The 19897-nt window shown below is 60.6% G+C and overlaps 3 protein-coding genes across 4 annotated transcripts in view; 2 read left to right on the top strand and 1 right to left on the bottom strand.

The window, feature by feature from the left end:
- DIRAS1 (DIRAS family GTPase 1) overlaps window positions 1–6297 on the bottom strand; it is a 90461-nt gene extending 84164 nt beyond the window's left edge. The window contains exon 1 of the mRNA XM_050770845.1: window positions 6294–6297. The gene's annotated coding sequence lies outside the window, so the exon portion shown is untranslated. The remainder of the gene's footprint in view (window positions 1–6293) is intronic.
- The window catches only part of THOP1 (thimet oligopeptidase 1), a 226438-nt gene extending 211084 nt beyond the window's left edge, over window positions 1–15354 (top strand). For both annotated transcript variants that reach the window (XM_050770255.1, XM_050770254.1), the window contains 10 exons: window positions 976–1083; window positions 1551–1653; window positions 6809–6969; window positions 8569–8704; window positions 9086–9452; window positions 9886–10087; window positions 11939–12125; window positions 12276–12404; window positions 13229–13365; window positions 14880–15354. In XM_050770255.1, coding sequence (XP_050626212.1) covers window positions 976–1083; window positions 1551–1653; window positions 6809–6969; window positions 8569–8704; window positions 9086–9452; window positions 9886–10087; window positions 11939–12125; window positions 12276–12404; window positions 13229–13365; window positions 14880–15035 — 1686 coding nt within the window. In that variant the 3' untranslated portion in view covers window positions 15036–15354. The remainder of the gene's footprint in view (window positions 1–975; window positions 1084–1550; window positions 1654–6808; window positions 6970–8568; window positions 8705–9085; window positions 9453–9885; window positions 10088–11938; window positions 12126–12275; window positions 12405–13228; window positions 13366–14879) is intronic.
- Window positions 1–19897, top strand: part of ZNF556 (zinc finger protein 556) — a 433150-nt gene that overhangs the window by 341689 nt on the left and 71564 nt on the right. The gene's annotated exons all lie outside the window — the stretch shown is intronic.

Below are 19897 nucleotides of genomic sequence, written 5' to 3'. Positions count from 1 at the left end.
CTTAGGCGAGGACCCCCGGTCCTGCTGCTGCTCATCCTCTTAGGCGAGAACCCCCAGGAATGTGCTGATGTGTCCCCCAGTGTCAGGAACATGCAGCCCTGGTGCTTTGGTAAATACAGATCAGGGTGGCCCATGATAGCAGTGGATTCTTACTATTTTATTTATTTATTTTTTTTTTTTTTTGAGACGGAGTCTCGCTCTGTCATCCAGGCTGGAATGCAATGGCGCGATCTCGGCTCACTGCAAGCTCCGCCTCCCGGGTTGACGCCATTCTCCTGCCTCAGCCTCCAGAGTAGCTGGGACTACAGGCGCCGCCACCTCGCCCAGCTAATTTTTTTTTTTTTTGTATTCTTAGTAGAGATGGGGTTTCACCATGTTAGCCAGGATGGTCTCAATCTCCTGACCTTGTGATCTGCCCGCCTTGGCCACCCACAGTGCTGGGATTACAGGCGTGAGCCACCACGCCCAGCCTATTTTTTTTTTTTTTTTAAATACAGACAGGGTCTCACAATGTTGCCTACACTTGTCTCAAACTCCTGGGCCCAAGCAATCCTCCCACCTCCACCTCCCAGAGTTTCTGTTGAAACAATGAGAGGTTCCCATGCAGGTGCAGCAAATAATCGAGTACCCTTGTCGACTTTGCCCACATCCCCCAGGGGTGACGTTTGCAAAACGATGGCATCATCTACACCCTGATACGGACCTGGGGGCAATCAGCAATCTTGTTCCCGTTCGGCCACTGCCCTGGTGAAGGAGCTCTGGGCTGATGGTAGTGCAGGGCTCGTCCAAACAAAGCAAATGTTCGCTTGGGTTTTGTGTAGTCGCAGGTTGTCAGTTCTCTGAGATAAATGCCCAGCAGTGCAGTTGCCAAGTCACATGGGGGCCAGATGATCAGATTTTTAAGGAACTGCCAAACTTTTCTTTGGAGCAGCTGCACTGGCCCACGTCCTACATGCTTTGACGTTTTTATTCCAGGAGAAAGTTCAGAAGGACTCACTGAGGCCCGAGGCTGCACGGTACCTGGAGCGGCTAATCAAGCTGGGCCGGAGAAATGGGCTTCACCTCCCCAGAGAAACTCAGGACGTGAGTGCTGGGTGTAGGGAGTGCTGGGTGTGGGCAATGTTCGATCCCAGGGAGTGCTGGGCACAGGGAGTACTCAGTCCCAGGGAGTGCTGGGTGCAGGAAGTACATGGCAGGGGGAGTGCTGGGTGTGGGGAGTGCTGGGTCCCAGGGCATGCTGGGTCCTGGGGAGTGCTGGGTTCAGGGAGTGCTTGGGCACAGGGAGTGCTAGGTGCTGGGAGTGCTGAGTGTGAGGAGTGCTCGGTCCCGGGGAGTACTGGGCATGGGGAGTACTGAGCTCAGGGAGTGCTCAGGCAGGGGGAGTGCTGGGTCCCGGGGAGTACTGGGCACGGGGAGTGCTGCGTCCCAGGGAGTGCTGGGTGTCGGGAGTGCTCCCTCCACCCTTGGTGGGAGTGTTCCCAGGACCTTGCGTCTTCCTGCAGCGCCCGCCCCGGTCTCTCCTTCCTCTCACGTCTTGCCTTTGTCTCCAGAAAATCAAAAGCATCAAGAAGAAACTGAGCCTCCTGTGCATCGACTTCAACAAGAACCTGAATGAGGACACGACCTTCCTGCCCTTCACGCTCGAGGAGCTAGGTAGGGGCTGGGCAGTGGGGAATGGGTTGCCATCGGTCCTGGGACTCACTGCAGGCCTGCCAGGCCCTCGGGGGCCGCCGCTTCCTCCTGTGGGCTTCTGTGCTGAAGGGCGGCAGGAGGCCGAGGTACATGGACCTGACTGCCCTGGGCCGACGGCTTTCCTCACTGGGAGCACTCCAGGGCTGTTTACAGCCAAAAGCTCTGACCCCTCCTTGGGGAGGGCCGTGGTCTGTCCCACCAAGATGCTGTCCTGATAGAAAATGTCCCTGGCAGTGGCGGGAGCCCAGGCCGGACTGGGCGGCCAAGGGTGCCAGTCTCAGCCGTGGCCCTGAGGTAACCACAGTATCCCCTTGAGACCCCACTTCCTGCCTGCCTTTATTTTTATTTTATTTTATTTGTTGATTTATTTATTTATTTTGAGATGGAGTCTTGCTCTACTGTCCAGGCTGGAGTGCAGTGGTACGATCTCCACTCACTGCAACCTCCGCCCCCTGGGTTCAAGTGAATCTCCTGTCTCAGCCTCCTGAGTAGCTGGGACTGCAGACATGTGCCGTCACACCTGGCCAATGTTTTTATTTTTAGTAGAGATGGTTTCACTGTGTTGGTCAGGCTGGTCTCAAACTCCTGGGCTCAGGCCATCTGCCCGCCTCAGCCTCCCAAAGTTTTGGGATTACAGGCATGAGCCCTCGCACCTAGCCGGGCCGGAACATTCTGATGGGTGCTACAGAATATAACCTCCACTTCTAGATTCTGAATGTGGTTGCCACTGAGGTGACAGGTGGGGACAAGGCCCTCATGGCCCAAGGCCTCCACGGGTGGCTTGATGTGCGGTCAGCTGGGCGCATGTTTCCTGAGGGAGCACTCGCACGTCAGGCATCGCCAAGGTTGGCTGCCAGCCCCTCGCTTGGCCCTTCTGTGTCTCGGGCAGCACATCCTACCCCCTCAGCTCCGGGCACTCAGGAGAGACAGCGGGCTACGATCTGCCGTAAAGCACGTTTCCAGCCCGGGAGCCCAGCCTGCCACTCAGTGGGTGCACTGATGACCCACATCATTCCCGTGGCCACCCACACCATCCCTGCAGCCACCCGCGCCGTCCCCGCGGCCACCCACACTGTCCCCGCCACCCGCGCTGTCCCTGTGGGGCTGCCCCTCCCACCTGCCCGTGTTAGCAAGCAGAAGGGCTCGGTGCCCGATGTGCTGGAAGCCAGTGCCATGGCACCAAGGTTTTGAGGAAACAAAAGCTTTTCAGTTGCAAGTGACTCCCAAGGAGACCGGGCGTCCAGCACAAATCTGCCTCCTGCGCCGGCTTTCAGGCAGTACTTTCATTCGAGAAGGTGTAGAGGTGGGTTCTGGGATGAGCAGGTGATTGGTGGAAGGAAAAGGGAAGGTCTGGAAGGTCCTCAGGCACGCACAGTTATCTGTCCATGCCAGCTCAGGGTCCCGGTGCGAATCCTGGGGACGTCGGTGTGAAGCGCGGTGGAAGTTCAGTTGATGTCCATGAGCTGGTTCTGCACAGACTCTGCTGGCTCATGTGGGTTCCAGCCGGTTTCCGCCATTTTTGTTCTTGTCAGTGTTTTCTCTGCCTGTTTGTTTTCATGTTTGCCATCCTACAAACTCAAGAGTGTTTGTCGATTTTGGTGTCTAACTCTTGGGAGCGCTGTTTCATTTGTCCGGCCTGCAGGGCCTCCCGTGCAGGTGGCTTGAGTCCCATGTGGCCGGGTGACACCATCACGCGGGTGGCTAGCGTGTTGGGTGACGGTCCTCCAGGGCTCTCCGCTGCCCCGGGAACTGTTTCCTGGGGTGTCGTGGTCAGTCACTTGTCAGGAGACACTCTGCCTTAGTCCCTTTTCTTCTGCTTACAACAGAAGACCTGAAGCCATGTAGTTTATAAGAAAAGGAATTAACTTGTCACGGCTCTGGAGACTGAGAAGTCCCAGGTCGAGGGGCTGTATCTGACGAGGGTCTTCTTCCTGGTGGGGACTCTGGAGCCCTGAGGCGGCCAGGGTGTCACCTGGCAAGGGGAGGGGGCTGAGCGAGCCAGCTCCACCCAGGTCCCTCCTCCTCTCAAAGCCCCAGTCCCACTGCCACATTAACCCGTCCATACCTTCATCCATTCCTGAAGGTGGAGCCCACATGACCTGGCTGCCTGTTGAAGGCCCCAGTACCCAATCCTGCCATCTCCCAACACCACCATCTCCAACACCGCCATCTCCCGATAGCCACATCTCCCGACACCCCCATCTCCCGACACCCCACCTCCTGACACCCCGCCTCTAGACACCCCATCTCCCAACACCCCACCTCCTGACACCCCGCCTCTAGACACCCCATCTCCCGACACCCCACCTCTAGACACCCCATCTCCCGACACCCCACCTCCTGACACCCCACCTCTAGACACCCCATCTCCCGACACGCCACCTCCTGACACCCCGCCTCTAGACACCCCATCTCCCGACACCCCACCTCCTGACACCCTACCTCTAGACACCCCATCTCCCGACACCCCCACCTCCTGACACCCCACCTCTAGACACCCCATCTCCCAACACCCCCACCTCCTGACACCCCACCTCTAGACACCCTATCTCCCGACACCCCACCTCCTGACACCCCACCTCTAGACACCCCATCTCCCGACCCCCACCTCCTGACACCCCACCTCTAGACACCCCATCTCCCGACACCCCACCTCCTGACACCCCGCCTCTAGACACCCCATCTCCCGACACCCCCACCACCTGACACCCCCCCTCTAGACACCCCATCTCCCGACACCCCCACCTCCTGACACCCCGCCTCTAGACACCCCATCTCCCGACACCCCACCTCCTGACACCCCACCTCTAGACACCCCATCTCCCGACACCCCACCTCCTGACACCCTACCTCTAGACACCCCATCTCCCGACACCCCACCTCCTGACACCCCGCCTCTAGACACCCCATCTCCCGACACCCCCACCTCCTGACACCCCGCCTCTAGACACCCCATCTCCCGACACCCCCACCTCCTGACACCCCACCTCTAGACACCCCATCTCCCGACACCCCCACCTCCCGACACCCCCACCTCCCGATACTCCCATCTCCTGTTACCACCATCTCTGGCATTAAGTTCCTCGTGCATTTTGGAGCGGTCACACCCAACCAGAGCAGAGACCTGTGAGTGTCCGTCACTCACGTTGTCATGCACTAGTTGCCATGTCCACGGATGACTTCTGCCGCCCTCACGCTCTGGGAATCAGTCATCCTGCCGTGACTCCAAACCTTCCCTCCTCACCTGTCTTCTTACTGATTTGTTTCTGTCCATGTGCATGAGGCTTCTGTCTTATTCCCGGGTTATCATTCATTATCATTTATCCCAGTGCTCAAATCGTCCCACATGGACCCTCGGGAGCCCCTTTGGACAGTCCCCATGTCCCTGTAATGCACCTACTGGCCTCTGAGCCCACTCTCACTGTGGAGCGCACAGGCTCAGCCTCTGAGCCCGCTCTCACTGGTGGACATTTGGTGTCGCAGGCTCGTCCTGTGCTCTCCCTGCCCAGCCCTCAGATGCGCCATTTCTTGGAGGAGTCCTGGTGCCTTTGAGTGGATGGTGATTTAGGCACCAGGTCTGTTCACCGCTGCCAGGGAACGGCGTTCCTGGACACGCACACTCTTCTCTTCTGTGTCTGTGTATCAAATCCACAAGTGCCGTGGGGCATGCCGATGCACACCTGAGGTCCCAGCCACTCGGGAGGCTGAGGCGGGATGATTGCTTGAGTCTGGGAGTTCAGAGCCACAGTGAACATGAACTGTGCATTCGTGAGCTATCCACTGCGGCCTGGGCAACAGAGCAAGACCCTGTTTCTAAAAAAATAAACTTTCATGAGTCCACTTTCCAGCTTCTTTTCCAGTCCAGTGCTGCTGGGCCCCGGCCGTCTCCCTTGCTGTCCTTTAACTCCCGTCTCCGACTGCCAGTGTTGGGTGACTACACTGTTGAGATGGGGAGCTGCTGTTTGAAGGCCCGTGGTCCTTGGAAAGGACATCGTGAGGTCCTGGGAGGCCTCCCCCTCATGCTGCAGTCGCTCGGCAAACAATCACCAGACCCGCGCTAGTGCTGGGGCACAAACGGGAAGGAGGGGGCTCTGCAGACCACGAGACTCTCAGCTCCCTCGTCACCACCCACACCCGCGGGCTGGCCTCCCAAAACGTCCCCCATCTGCCCCTGGCCCCCCATCCCGATCATTCTTTCCACCCTGACCGCCCTGGGGTTGGGGTGAGCCAAGCTTTGCATCGAAGCTGCGAGCCTGAGGCACAGTGGCCTGGTGGCCCTGGCATCTCCCGAGCCGTGAGGTGGGAACCCCGGAGCATTTCAGTCTGGGATGCTGCCGCCCCCACCTCTCTTGGGGCTGTGGGGCAGGGGGCCAGGTGGGAGGGTGTGGCTGCCGAGCAGCGGGGTGAGCTGTGTCCTGCCGGGGGTTTTGTGGGTGGAGAAAGGAAAGCAGGGCTCCAGTGAGAAGATCTGAGAGCGGGAAGTGGGTCTCTCTGGAGGGGCACACTTGGAAGTGGCCGAGCCGTGGGGCTGCGTGCTGCGATCTCAGCTCTGAGCGGGAGGCTCTGCCTGGGGGTCATCCTTCAGGAAAAGCAAAGCAGGACCCCCCCTTCCACCCGGGGCTTCCTTCTCCGCCCAGGGCCCGGCGTGCTTGGCGCTCTTGCTGTTTTCGTTTTTGATGGGAGGCACTGCCTCTAACGCTGGTTTCCTTGTGCAGTGGCCGGGCCACCGTTCCTGCCTCCCTCCTCCCTTCACACACGGGGGTGGTGCGGCGCCCTGGAAGCCCACGCTATCCGGGGGTTGAGTTGGATTTAGCTTTACCTTCTCTGGGGCAGGAGATACTGCTGTGAGGGTGCTGGGGGGTTTCCTGGTGGGGTTAGAGGGAGGAAGTGAGAATCGTGACGGGTGGTGGCCGAGCTGTGGGGGAGCCAGGGGGTTTCTTGATGGGGTTAGATGGGGGGCGTGAGAATTGCAGCAGATGGTGGCCCGGCTGTGGCTGCTTGCTGAGGGCCCCCTTGTAGCTTTCCAGGCAGAGGGGAAGCCCACTCTTCCCGCACACACACTGCGGGCTGTGGGCGCCTCAGCCCTGTCAAAGCCACCCTGGTTCTGTCCCCATAGGAGGGCTCCCCGAGGACTTTCTGAACTCCCTGGAGAAGACGGAGGACGGCAAATTGAAGGTCACCCTCAAGTACCCCCATTACTTCCCCCTCCTGAAGAAATGCCACGTGCCCGAGACCAGGAGGAAAGTGGAGGAGGCCTTCAACTGCCGCTGCAAGGAGGTGAGAAGCCGCAGCCGGGGGCCCCAGGACAGCGGGTCTGGAGCTTGTGGGGCGCATCTGCCGCACGCCTGTGAGGTGCCTCCAGGCTGCGCACTTGGATGGCCTCCGGACCTCCCCGGCCAGGCCCAGTGGCGAGCAAAGGCCTCCCTGTGGGGCTCCGCCACCCCCTGGAGGTGTCTGTGCTGGCTCCGCCCAGACCCTGGGGCCACAGCTCAGGGCCCAGTTCATCCTTCCCAAGCTGAGCCTCCTGCTGCTGCTCTGAGCATCTGGCCACGGCACGTCTCGTCCTTCCCTTATCTGGAGCCGCCCCTCAGGTGTGTCAGCCCAGATCATTCCTTTTGTCTTAAATGATGGTGCCCGGACCTGAGCCTGGGTCCACAGGTGGGTTGTGACCAGGCCTTCTCGCTGTGACCGGTGTCAGACGGCCATTCCCACAGGGACGTGTGTAACTGTCCCTGACGCCATGGCGTGGTCAGTCAGGTGGCCTCTGCACATCTCCTGTTCGCTGTCTGGAACAGGCAGGAGCTCTAGTGGGCCTCCGTGGTCCCCTGACGACACTGTGTTGGTGCCCGTGTGGCTGGTGAAAGGGGGATACGCACCGATCTCTGCAAAGGGATGGGCAGGCACCGATCACTGCAGGGGGGTGGGGGACGGACGGGCGCCCATCACTGCGGGGGACGGGCAGGCACCAATGGGGGGATGGGTGGGCACCGATCACTGCAGAGGGGGGGCTCTTCGCTGTTCGGGGACCGGGAGCTCGGCGGGCTCAGATGGGATGTGGCTGCCCTCTACAGGCTGGCTGTGAATTCACGTTGCTGTAAGCCTGAGTAGGCAGACCTGTAGGCTGGGCACACCTCGACTTTCCCAGTGCACCTTGGAAGGTCAACTGGGCAATCCCATCCTGGTCCCCAGGCTTGGGTCCTAGTGGCAGAGTGAGGGCCAGGCCAAGAGGGAGCACACGGGCGGGCTGCGTTCCAGGTCCCAGGGGATGTGCCGCCTCAGAGAGCTTGCTGCTGGTGGTTGGCCTGGCCCCCATTTGACTGGCTGCTCTGCACGCACCTGCCTGGTTACAGGTGGGTTTCCTGTGGACCCAGCACATGTGCTGGTGGGCCCATCTGTCCTGAACAGGCCTCTGTTTCTCCTTGCAAACACATCGCATGGGTTTTATGCGTCGTCCCCCCGCCCCCACCAGCTTGGTTGGCAGTGCCAGTCCTCAGAAGTGAGGCCGTGTGCATGTCGTGTGCCGGTGGCGATGGGCAGAGCCCCTGAGACTAGGAACCAGGGCCTGGACATGGGGGGGTCCCCACATGCAGCAGTGATGCCCTGGAGGCTCCTCAGACAGCCCCTCGTCCCCACACCACGTTCTGTGTGAGGCCTTAGAGTCATTTGCACCCCTTCTGGTTCCAAAAAGGACTCGAGGGATTATAATGACACTTGTGGCGTGACCAGAAGAGTTGTGTAGTAACACAGGCAGAGGGGGCAGGGGCTAGAGATCAGGGGGAGTTGGATATGAGCCCCTGGCCCCCGGACAGGGCGTGCTGGCCCTGGAGGTGGAGGGAGTGGCGCACCCGGGCGACAGTGTGGTGGTGTCGGTTGCAGGAGAACTGCGCCATCCTCAAGGAGCTGGTGACGCTGCGGGCCCAGAAGTCCCGCCTGCTGGGGTTCTGCACGCACGCCGACTATGTCCTGGAGATGAACATGGCCAAGACCAGCCAGACCGTGGCCACCTTCCTAGGTAGCCCTTCCTTCCTCCTCCACCGGGCTCCCTTGGGGGAAGGTTCTCAGGATCACCCCAGGGGACAGTCAGGGCTACCCCCTAGATCCCTGTCCTTTCCCTCCATAAAGAGGGACTTCTGACGCCTGCCCTGGCTCCCTCACTCCCCTGGAGGGACCCTCACAGAACAGGGAAGTGCCCAGGCCCTGGAGTCAGTTCCATGCCTGCACGTGGCTCCGCCGCCCCTCAGCCTGAGTGCGAGGATGCTGGGCTCCTTGCTAGGAGCTGCGGGCCCTCCCTTCTGAACGGGGAGGCTGACGAAGTCGCGGCCACGGGCGGGCAAGCCCAGGGCCATGAAGGAGCCCGCAGGGCGAGAGGCCCACCTTTCTGCCCTCCCCACAGATGAGCTGGCGCAGAAGCTGAAGCCCCTGGGGGAGCAGGAGCGGGCGGTGATTCTGGAGCTGAAGCAGGCGGAGTGTGAGCGCCGGGGCCTGACCTTCGACGGCCGCATCCATGCCTGGGACATGCGCTACTACATGAACCAGGTGGAGGAGACGCGCTACCGCGTGGACCAGAACCTGCTCAAGGAGTACTTCCCCGTGCAGGTGGTCACGCAGGGGCTGCTGGGCATCTACCAGGAGCTCCTGGGGCTGGCCTTCCACCACGAGGAGGGCGCCAGCGCCTGGCACGAGGACGTGCGGCTCTACACCGCCAGGGACGCGGCCTCGGGGGAGGTGGTCGGCAAGTTCTACCTGGACCTGTACCCGCGGTGGGTGAGGGCAGTGGGGGCGGGGGGTGCACCCAGGCCCTGGGTCTCCTCAGAGCCCGGCGTTCCTGTCTGAGACAGGAAGGAAGTCGTTGCCTGCTCCATGGGGCCTCGGGGATGAACCCCGAGACATAGCAGCCGTGGGCACACCACAGGGGCCAAAAATGCGGCTGTCCCTGTTTCCACTCACTTGGCCACCCAGACAGGGCGTAGCTCCGCCCAGGCCGGAGTCTTTTAGGGGAGGAATGGCAGCCGGGGCGTGGCCGTGGTTTTCGTGCTGCCCTGTGCCAAGTCACCTCTGCTGAGAGGGAGGTTCAGAACCTCAGAGGTGCCCGGCGTTCTCGGTTTCATCAGTCAGGTGGGCTGAGGGATGCGGAGTCAGGGACCTTGTGGTGTCTCTAGTCCCCACGGGACCTGACACCGCCTCCCTCCCCAGGGAAGGAAAGTACGGGCACGCGGCCTGCTTCGGCCTGCAGCCCGGCTGCCTGCGGCAGGACGGGAGCCGCCAGATCGCCATCGCGGCCATGGTGGCCAACTTCACCAAGCCCACAGCCGACACGCCCTCGCTGCTGCAGCATGACGAGGTGGAGACCTACTTCCATGAGTTTGGCCACGTGATGCACCAGCTCTGCTCCCAGGTGGGTGTGGGGCCTGGGCAGGGGCAGGGGCAGGGGCAGGGGCTGCCTGTGGTCAGCAGGGTCCAAGCCCGAGGCTTCAGCTTCCGGCACTCTCTGCGCCCGACCGGTGGCTCCTTCATCCAGTGCCACCCAAAGATGGTGGCTCCATCTCATGCCCGTGTCCTGGGGCTGCCCCAGCAAAACACCACAGACCAGGGCTTACACCAAGGACGTGTATTTCTTCGTGGTCCTGGAGACTGGAGTCGGAGGTCACCGTGTCAGCAGGGTTGGCTCCCTCCAGGTCCCTCCCTGGCCTGCAGACGCCACCGCCTCCCTGCATCCTCATGCGGGCGTCCTGTGTGGGTCCTCATCTCCTTACAGGGACCCCAGTCACGCTGGATCGGGGCCCGCCCAGCAACCTCACTTGACCTTAGACATCCTGTCTCTAAGTCGTCACATTCTGGCAGGGCGTGGTGGCCCACGCCTGTAATCCCGGCACTTAGGGAGGCCGAGGCGGGCAGATCACCTGAGGTCAGGAGCTCAAGACCAACCTGGCCAAAATGGTGCCAACTTGTTGCAAGCATCTTTCCTGGCACACAGTCAGCTGTCGCTCCTCAGAAAGGCTCTGTCCTGTGAAGTCGCTGAGAACCCTGAGAAGTGCATGCAGAGCCGTCCGTCCGACCAGGGCTGGGTTCCCAGGAGCCTCTGGTCACGTGTTCGCCAACTGATCATTCCAGAACCTTACCGTGTGTGTTTTGGGTTCAAGACGCCTAACTGCTGTGCAGCGCTGACGGGTTCACGTTGAACACATGGCTGGCAGCTCTGTCACCCACGGCTGGGCGCAGCTTGCACACACAGGGTGTCCCCGTGAGGCGCATCATGGCCTCCTGGTGCTGAGGGACACGAGACAGTGCTCTGAACGACGCTTGGGACCTTTTAAACCCAAAATGCAAACACCGTGCCCCCACTAGACTGAGAAAACGACGCTTGCTCACAAAATAAGCTGAAGCGAGAAGACAGAGCGCGGCCCTGTCTGAGGGCCGTCTGAGGGGCTTCTGAGGAATGCCACAGTGCTGGCCTCTGGCGTTTCCGTGGGTCTTGGTAGGCGAGTTTGAAAACACGGAGTCCAGGAATGAGGATCAACCTTGTGTCCGCCTTTCCTGGCTTCCCCACCACAGTGTTTGCACAGCACTCGTAGCCAGCACACGCGTGTGCATATCCACACAGGTGCCTGCACAGGTGCCCACACACGTGCCTGCAAGCCTGCTTTGCGTGCTGCTTTCTGCGTGTGCCTGGTGCCTGGCACGGCGAGTTCCTTGGTGCAGTCCGTCGGGACGAGGAGCATGGCTGTGTGGTCCTTGGAACGGAAAAGCCTCGGTGTTGCAGAGAGGACCTTGAGGATCACCCAGGGGTTCCCTGGCCCTCGGCTGCCAGCCACGCTTCCAGCAGGACTTGGTCAAGGGCTGTGCCTTTAGGGAAGGTTCCACACACTCACAAGCAGGGAGATGCAGCACGCCTCACAGGTCCTGGTTTGGCCAGGACCTGGACCTGGCCAAACCCAAGTCCCAACCCCTCTGGGGTGCAGAGCTTTCAGGGAGCAGCGGCTCTGTGGATGGGGGGAGGTGTGGGTGGCCTCCGGGAACGGGGCATGTGGCCGGCATCTTCAGGTGCGTCCTGCTGGCACAGGCAGCCAGCAGCAGCCCAGGGGCCTCGGGGTCCTGGTCGTTTTCCAGGTTTAGGGTGGGAGGGCCGGGCCCAGCACGTCACCTGTGCACCTGCCCCGTTTGCACTGTGGCAGCTGACACAGGCCAGGCTGGCAGGAAGGGGCCGGGCAGGGCCTGGGTATTCTGAGGCTCTGCCCCACCCCCGCAGGCAGAGTTCGCCATGTTCAGCGGGACCCACGTGGAACGGGACTTTGTGGAGGCGCCGTCACAGATGCTGGAGAACTGGGTGTGGGAGAAGGAGCCGCTGCTGCGGATGTCTCGGCACTACCGCACGGGCAGCGCGGTGCCCCAGGAGCTCCTGGAGAAACTCATTGAGTCCCGGCAGGCCAACACAGGTGCACCCGCCCGTCTGGGGAAGGGCGCTAACCTCGGCGGTGGCGGCACACAGCTGGGGCCTGGCATGTGCCCGGGGAGGCGGTCAGAGCTCTGGGCAGAGTGGGCTGCGGCAGGTGCAGAGGCCAGCTCCTTCCTCCCCCTCCACCCAGGCCTCTTCAACCTGCGTCAGATCGTCCTCGCCAAGGTGGACCAGGCCCTGCACACGCAGACGGACGCAGACCCCGCCGAGGAGTACGCGCGACTCTGCCAGGAGATCCTCGGGGTCCCGGCCACGCCAGGTAGCCACCTTGAGCCGGGCACACCCTGGAATTTGGGGCCTCGGCTGCTTCCCTGGGAAGGTGAAGGGAGTTGGTCCCCATGCTGCACTTAAGTGCAGGAGTCCCTGCTGGGGAGCCGCGGAGCACGTCCCAGGCTCCTCTGGGGACAGACCCAGCCGAGAGGCAGCTGCAGGCCCAGGGTGGAGGGCGGTGTGCGGCCCCAGCCCCCAGGAGGGGTGTGTGCCCTGGAGCCTTTGCTTCGAATGAAGCTGGCGTTTTCTTGATGCAAATGTATGACACATGCTTTGTAAAAAGCCCGGAGAAGTACAGGAAGGCCCAGGAGTGTCCGATCCTGATGATGATAAGTGGGCCCTGTTTCCATCACACCTGTTGTCCTGTGTGCATGTGTGTTCATACACGCTTGCAAGGATCCAGAACTTGGAAATACAGCATGATTTTAACATGGGTGGTATTTTGCTGGCTTAATGCCCCAAAGACTTTAAAACATCTTTCCACAAGCGTTTTCGGCAGCATTGCCTGTGCTGTTGCATGGGCGTGCCTTGCTTTATTGACGCAATCTCATAATGGGGACGTTTGCTTTGTGGCAGCTGACAGCCCCATTAAATGAGCTCCTGTCCTTCCAGGAGAGGGGCAGAGACCTGTGGCCCTCGCTTTGTGGCTGGCTCTGGTTCTAGAAGTATCCGGCGGGTTCCAGCCCTCGCTGTGATCCTCCAGCTTCTCCCCATTCCGGGCAGGGGTCTCAGGAGTCTGGCTGGACGTCTTCTCCTGGGGGAGGAGCATGGGGTGGGGGCTACAGCATGAACCCCGCCATGTGTCTGTCCCAGGAACCAACATGCCTGCAACCTTCGGCCACTTGGCGGGTGGCTACGATGCCCAGTACTACGGGTACCTGTGGAGCGAGGTGTATTCCATGGACATGTTCCACACGCGCTTCAAGCAGGAGGGCGTCCTCAACAGCAAGGTACGTGGGGACTAGGGACAGGGAGGGCGTCCTGAACAGCAAAGTACGTGGGGACCGGGGAACGCGAAGGGCGCCCTGAACGGCAGGGTGGGGGGAGGCGGGGACAGGGAGGGTGTCCTGGACGGCGGGGTGGGGGGAGTTGGGGACAGGGAGGGCGTCCTAAGCGGCAGGGTGAGGGGGAGGCGGGGACGGGGAGGGCGTCCTGAACGGCGGGGTGAGGGGGAGGCTGGGATGGGGAGGGCGTCCTGAACAGTGGGGTGAGGGGGAGGCTGGGATGGGGAGGGTGTCCTGAACGGTGGGGTGAGGAGGACCGGGAAGCGGGGAGGGCGTCCTGAGTGGCAGGGTGGGCCTGGGCCCGGGGTGCCAGATGAGCCATCCCAGCCGAGGCACCCTCTGGTCTTGGTGCGGTGTTGCCCACAGCTCCCCACTGGGCCCTGCAGGAAGCTCTACACCGTCCCCTCAGGCCTGGGGCTGTGAGTGCTGGGAGCTCCGTGTCTTCCCACACGAGTCCTTCCGGGATCTGCGTGATCGGCCTCAGAGCCATGGACTGAGACAGACCCTTCTCTGGGGAAGGCTGGCTTGGCGTTTGCCATTTATTTGCTTCCCCAACCTCCAGTGTCCTCACTATGAAGTGAGGCCTTTACACCGTGTGGGCCTGTGCCTCCCGCTGACTTGGTGCGACCCAGGCTCAGGGCAGCCGCCAGAGTCCCTCACAAGGAACAGGTGGCTACCAGCTTTGAGGGCCGGCCCTGCCCAGTCTAGGTGCAACATTGCACTGGGCAGCCTGCAGGTACCTCGGGGCCACCAAACCCAGGCGCTCAGCTGCTCCCTTTACAGAGGTGCAGAGGCCAGGACCTGGGGGAGCAATGGTCCGACAAGCCCCCTGTCTTCATAGACCAGCAGGGACCTACCTGCCTCATGAGACAGCCTCCAGCAGCTCCCCCTGCTGCTGAGGTGGGGGGTCCCGCCTCTGAGGACCGGCCAGGGGCTGGGAGCTGGGACCGTGGCTGCCTGGCTCTGCAGCCTGCCGTCCACGCAGGCGCCTGCGGGGCTCTGGGGCGTTGGGGTCTCCTTGGTGGCCGGCTCCGGCCGCCTTGCGGTCTCCTCCTTGCCTCACCTGCCCGTAGTCCCACCGTCACAGGGATAGGCTCGAACCCAGGCCTTTAGGGTGGCCCAGAGCGCAAGCAGCTCCCACCTTGTCTAGCCAGAGGCTCAGCCACTTCTGTTCATGGGCTTAGCCTGGGATTTCAGTGGGGGCTGATAGGGGGAGCCACCTCTGGAGTTTGGGGAGTTTGGGGCTCTGCTGGCCCCTCAGTACGCACCCCTGCTCTGAGATTCTGATGAAAGGCACCTGCGCTCCCCCACCCGTGCTGATGCAGGCGGCCTGCAGGCCTCCCTGGGAGCCTGGAAGGGGTTGCTCCGAGGCCCCCTGGGCGAGGGTATGCAGACTCCCGGGGTCCTTTGCCTTCCTCCCTGGGTTTCCACCTGGCCACAGTGCCCTGTCTCCTTGGCAGGTCGGCATGGATTACAGAAGCTGCATCCTGAGACCCGGCGGCTCCGAGGACGCCAGCGCCATGCTGAAGCGCTTCCTGGGCCGCGACCCCAAGCAGGACGCCTTCCTCCTGAGCAAGGGGCTGCAGGTCGGGGACTGCGAGCCGCAGGTCTGCTGAGGCCCGGCACTGCGACTGCCCAGACTGGCCCGCGCTCCCGCCGCCCTGGTGCCTTAGCCCCTGGCCCAGGATGGGGCAGGCTCTGGCATAGCGCCCGGGACTGGCAGGGTGGCTGAGCGGCTGTCTCTTGTCTCTTGTCATTGTCTGTCCCCACCCGGTGGCCCACCCGGCTAGAGACGGCGTCCTCAAGACATCTGGAGGGCTCTCGTGGCTGCCAGGGCCTCGTCTTTGTTGCACTAACACGCCCCCTCCCTGGGAAACGTCCCTGGTCAGGAGATGGCTCTTCTTTGAAATGAAGTCATTAAAAGGAAACAGAAAAGGGGAGAGGCTGCCTGGCCTGGTCGCTGGCTCCCGCGCTTTTTTGTCCAAGGACGGCTGGATGCCGCGTCAGGGTCCAGCCCTTGGGCTGTTGCCACACCAAGCCCTGGAGTGGGGCTCAGGTCCTTGCTGGGGGTGGGGAATGAAGGCCCGGTGACTGGGAGCCAGTTCCCAGCCAGGCCGGCCTGGGGAGTCTGAGACACTTCTGCTTCCTGGTCATTCTGGAACTTTCCCTCCCCTCCCTGCTCAGCTCTGGCCATCAGGGACCAGGCTCCGCTGGTCAGACAGTCTGGAAAGCCAGGGCAGCCGCTGTGCGCACAGGCAGCCGGGGCGGGGCTGGGGTCAGCAGCTGCCCACCCTCTCACCCACAGGGGAAGGCTGGGCTCACTCTGGCTTTGTAGGCAGAGTCTCTGGGGGTTCCTGTTGGACACGAGCGAACCGGGTGCACCAGGGCAGCTGCTGGAAGCTCAGCCACGGCCCTCGTCTCTCATGCCCCTGGGGACTGCCCGTGCCTGCCCTCCCTGGCGGCCCCACTCCCCTGCTGTGGGCAAAGTCTTGATCGGGGGTGCAGGGTTGAGGGGTCGCTTCCTGGACCCTCCCACGGTGCTCAGAGATGCCTCAGGGATACCTGTCGGCTGTGTCCCCACCTCCCGAGCAGGACAGGCGGATGCTCCCCACCTCGTTAATCCCAGCGCTCTGATGTTTTCTCCCGTGACTGCGTTTCTCGGGAGCTCCCCTCGTGCCCTGGGAGCATTCCTCCCCAGTCTTAGTCCTCCACAAAGGCGGCTGGTCAGCAGAACCTGTGAGCCTGTTTCCCGAGGCCTACGGGTGGCCAGACATCTGTCTCGTCCTCACCTCCATTTGGACGGGACTCCGAGGGCTGTGCCATCTGCTCCAGCCCCTCCATTCCCACCCAACCCCGGACCCATGTGGCTGTGGCTGCTGCCGTGGGGCCTGCTTTGCACCTTACACACACCTGGCTCCACTCCGTGCACCTGCTTCTGTGTCTTTCCAACTCCGGGGGCTAAGGGCTGAGTCTTGTCTTCGCAGAGCTGGACGGCACAGCCTGTGGCCAGCAGGTTATGCCAGCGAGGCGGGAATTGGTAAGTGGGAACACCACAATGGTCGCGTTTCAGATACAGCTCAGAATGGGTCCCGTAGCTTGCATCTGAAGCCCCAACTACTCAGGAGGCTAAGGCGGAAGGATTGCTTGAGCCCGGGAGGTCGAGGCCGGCCTGGGCAATGTAGCAAGACCCCATCTCTACAAAAAATAAGTTCGTTGGGTGTGGGGCCAGTGCCTGTGGTCTCAGTTTTTTGGGAGGCTGAGGCAGGAAGATTGGTGGAGCCTAGGAGGTCGAGGCTGCAGTGAGCCATGATCCCGCCACTGCACTGCAGCCTGGGCCTCAGAGCAAGACCGTCTCTAAAAGTAACAGTAGTAATAAAATACCTGGGGTTCAGAAAAGAGAAGCTGGAAGGCAAAGCTGACCACACCGGGCAGAGGTGGAGACGGCGAGTTTGGGGGCTCCCTAATCTTCCCCTGCACCGAGCCCTCAGGTGGCCTCCACCTGGTCCCCAGCCAAGACCCAGTTGTGCAGGAGCACCCCAGCTGGGCCCTGGGCCGTCACAGCCTTGCCACACACAGCCTGGCCTGTCACAGCAGAGCCTTGGGCTGCTGGGCCGTGGGCAAATGGCCCGGACCGTCCACACCCCGCTCCCCTGGAAGTCACCCACCGACCATCCTTAGACGTCAGTTGCGGGATGCCCCAAGCTGGGCCGCCTCCCCTAGCATGTCCCCTGCTCTGTGGACACCCAGGGACGTGGAGGCGGCAGCCAGAGTCTCAGTCCGGGCCCCATTGCCCAGGGAGATGGCTGTCCTCAGAGCCTTCCCAAAATGCCCACACCGGGGGCACCCGATTTCCCCAAACAGTCCAGGACAGAGCAGGGGCTTTGATCACAGGGGTCCAGCCCCACACCAGGAGCAGGGAGGGGCCGCAGAGCTGCTGTGTCTCCCGGCTCCTCTGCCCCATGCTCCCCACTCGGGGCTCCAGCAGCGGGCTCAGAGGACAGTGTGGCATTAGCATCCCCTGCCCGTCCGGGTTGTCACTGTCCTTGGCCCCTCGCGGCTCCCCAATGGATAAAAAAGGGGAAAATAAAGAATTATTGAAAAAATATATATATATATATAGAAACCTGTGTGTTTTGGGATCTTTGCAACATTTCTCTGTAAACTCGTTCTTTGGGTTTTTGACAACACCTGAACGCAAAAGGGGTCTCCTCCCCGGTCACCCGTCCAGCCCCCGTGGGCCGTCCCCAGGTGTCCCTGGCTCCTCATCCCCACAGTCCTGTCCCTGCCCGTGCTGCCTCCAACACACACGCCCCAGGCTTTGTGCCCGTGGCTCCCTTTTGGTCCTTCACGAAGTATTTCTCCAACCAAGAAGCTGCTGGGATCCCTGTGGTTGGTGGCCCCGAGCAGCCCCACTCCTCTCGAGGAAGATACCAGTGCAGCCGCTGTAAGCAGGCTCCGTGCTGCGGGGTAGGCAGGCGCTGTCGTCCCCATCCTCCTCCCCACGGGACTTGTGTTACTGTCCCCATGTCCCAAATGGGGTGTCTCAGGAGCAGAGCCAGCGTCCTCCCTCCTCTCCCCAATCAGCAACACTGGCTGAAGGCCACAGCCTCGAAAGGGACAGCCCACGTGGGGCCTCACTCTCCAGGGCTGTCCCTACTTCAAGGGACAAAATGGTTTGTGAAACTCAGTTCAATTCTGAGATTGATGGCCAGCTTGCGGAGGGCAGGAGGTCTGGGTTCAAGTCTCAAGGTAGATGGGGCCCAGGGGTGAGTTCCAGCGTGGGCTGGGGGCCAGGGAGCTGCCCGCGTGGCTCCCTGGGGAGCTGAGCTCCCCATGGCCATGCACTGAGCTTTTGGGCTTTTCCAGGCTGCACCAGGCCAGTGTAATGCTCTCCTCTTCAGACCCCAGACTACCCTTGGGTATTCTCTCTTGCCCCATCCTCAGCCCAGGAGGTCAGGGAGACGGAGCTCTGTCCCGGAGGCCATCCTGTGCTCCTGGCCACCTCTCATCGATGGTTTATGGATGGGCTAGTGACCTATTTTGGAGCAGCTACACCAGTGCAGCCCTCCAGTCTCACTTGGTTTGAACTATTAGAGAATTTTATTTTTCCCTGAAATTGGGAGGAGGGAATGCTGTCGGCACATGGAGGTGCTTGGAGTGGGGCCTGCCAACCCGAGGGCGCTAGGGCTGTGACGAAGGCTACCCCACTACGTCGTCCAAGCACCTCCATCCCAGTTTACGTTGGGGTCCGGTCCTGCCCCTGAACTTGGCAGTTATGTGAGCCAATACATTCCTAGTTAGTCTTTATTTTTTTATTGGCTGGGCACAGTGGCTCACACCTGTAGTCCCAGCACTTTGGGAGGCCGAGGCAGGCAGATCACTTGAGGCCAGGAGTTCAAAACCAGCCTGGCCAACATGATGAAACCCCCTCTCTACTAAAAGTACAAAAATATAGTCAGACGTGGTGGCCCATGCCTTAGTCGGTGTGAGAACTGACTAACGCAATTACTGAGACTATATTATGAACCTTCATAATGTTAGAAATAAATTTTCGGTGCCACAAAAGAAACAGCCCTCGTACATTAATTTTCTCAGCACGGCAATTTTACTTCTATAGAAGCGTGCGTCTTGCAGATGGAGCAATGGTGAGAGCACATCTGAACAAGGGAGGGGAAGGGGTTCTTATCCCTGACACAGGTACCCCTACTGCTGTGTCATTCTCCTATTGGCTAGGGTTGGACCACACAGTCTAAGCTAATTCCGACTAGCTGTTTTAAAGAGAGCAGGGGTAGGAGCCGGAGTGGAGGGGGGAGTAGTTTGGCGGGAAGGACGGCTAGAGAACAGGTGATTCAGGATAACTAAGAACAGCGCAGGTGACCAAGGATAACTAAGGTCAGAGCAGGTGACAAGGGTGACTAAGGTCAGAGCAGGTGATACAGGCTAGGAGGGAGTTGTTTACTGAAACTAGGGGCAAGGAGACGAAAAGAACAAGGAAATTAAAGTTTAAAATGCAGAACAAAGAACAGGGGAGCTGAACATACGGAAACATTGGTTCTTTGGAGAGGAGCTCAGAACTGATTGTACTTAACAATTTACGGGCTAAAACCTTTGAAGAGGAATTTATTATACCCTACAACAGTATATTAATTATAGTAGTTTTACTATTTTAATTTCTGATAACAATTAGTAGAATATTAAATAAATATTTAAACAATAATTTAATTTGGCTGGGCGCGGTGGCTCACACCTGTAATCCCAGAACTTTGGGAGGCCGAGGCGGGCAGATCACTGGAAGTCAGGAGTTCGAGACCAGCCTGGCCAACATGGTGAAACCGCGTCGCTACCAAAAATATAAAAAATCAGCCGGGTGTGGTTGCGCACGCCTGTAATCCCAGCTACTTGGGAAGCTGAGGCAGGAGAATCGATTGAACCCGGGAGGCAGAGGTTGCAGTGACCTGAGATCACTCCATTGCACTCC

The sequence above is a fragment of the Macaca thibetana genome, chromosome 19 (genome assembly GCF_024542745.1).
Source record: "Macaca thibetana thibetana isolate TM-01 chromosome 19, ASM2454274v1, whole genome shotgun sequence".
Taxonomy (NCBI): Eukaryota; Metazoa; Chordata; class Mammalia; order Primates; family Cercopithecidae; genus Macaca; species Macaca thibetana.
This window is presented reverse-complemented; position numbering and strand designations above follow the sequence as displayed.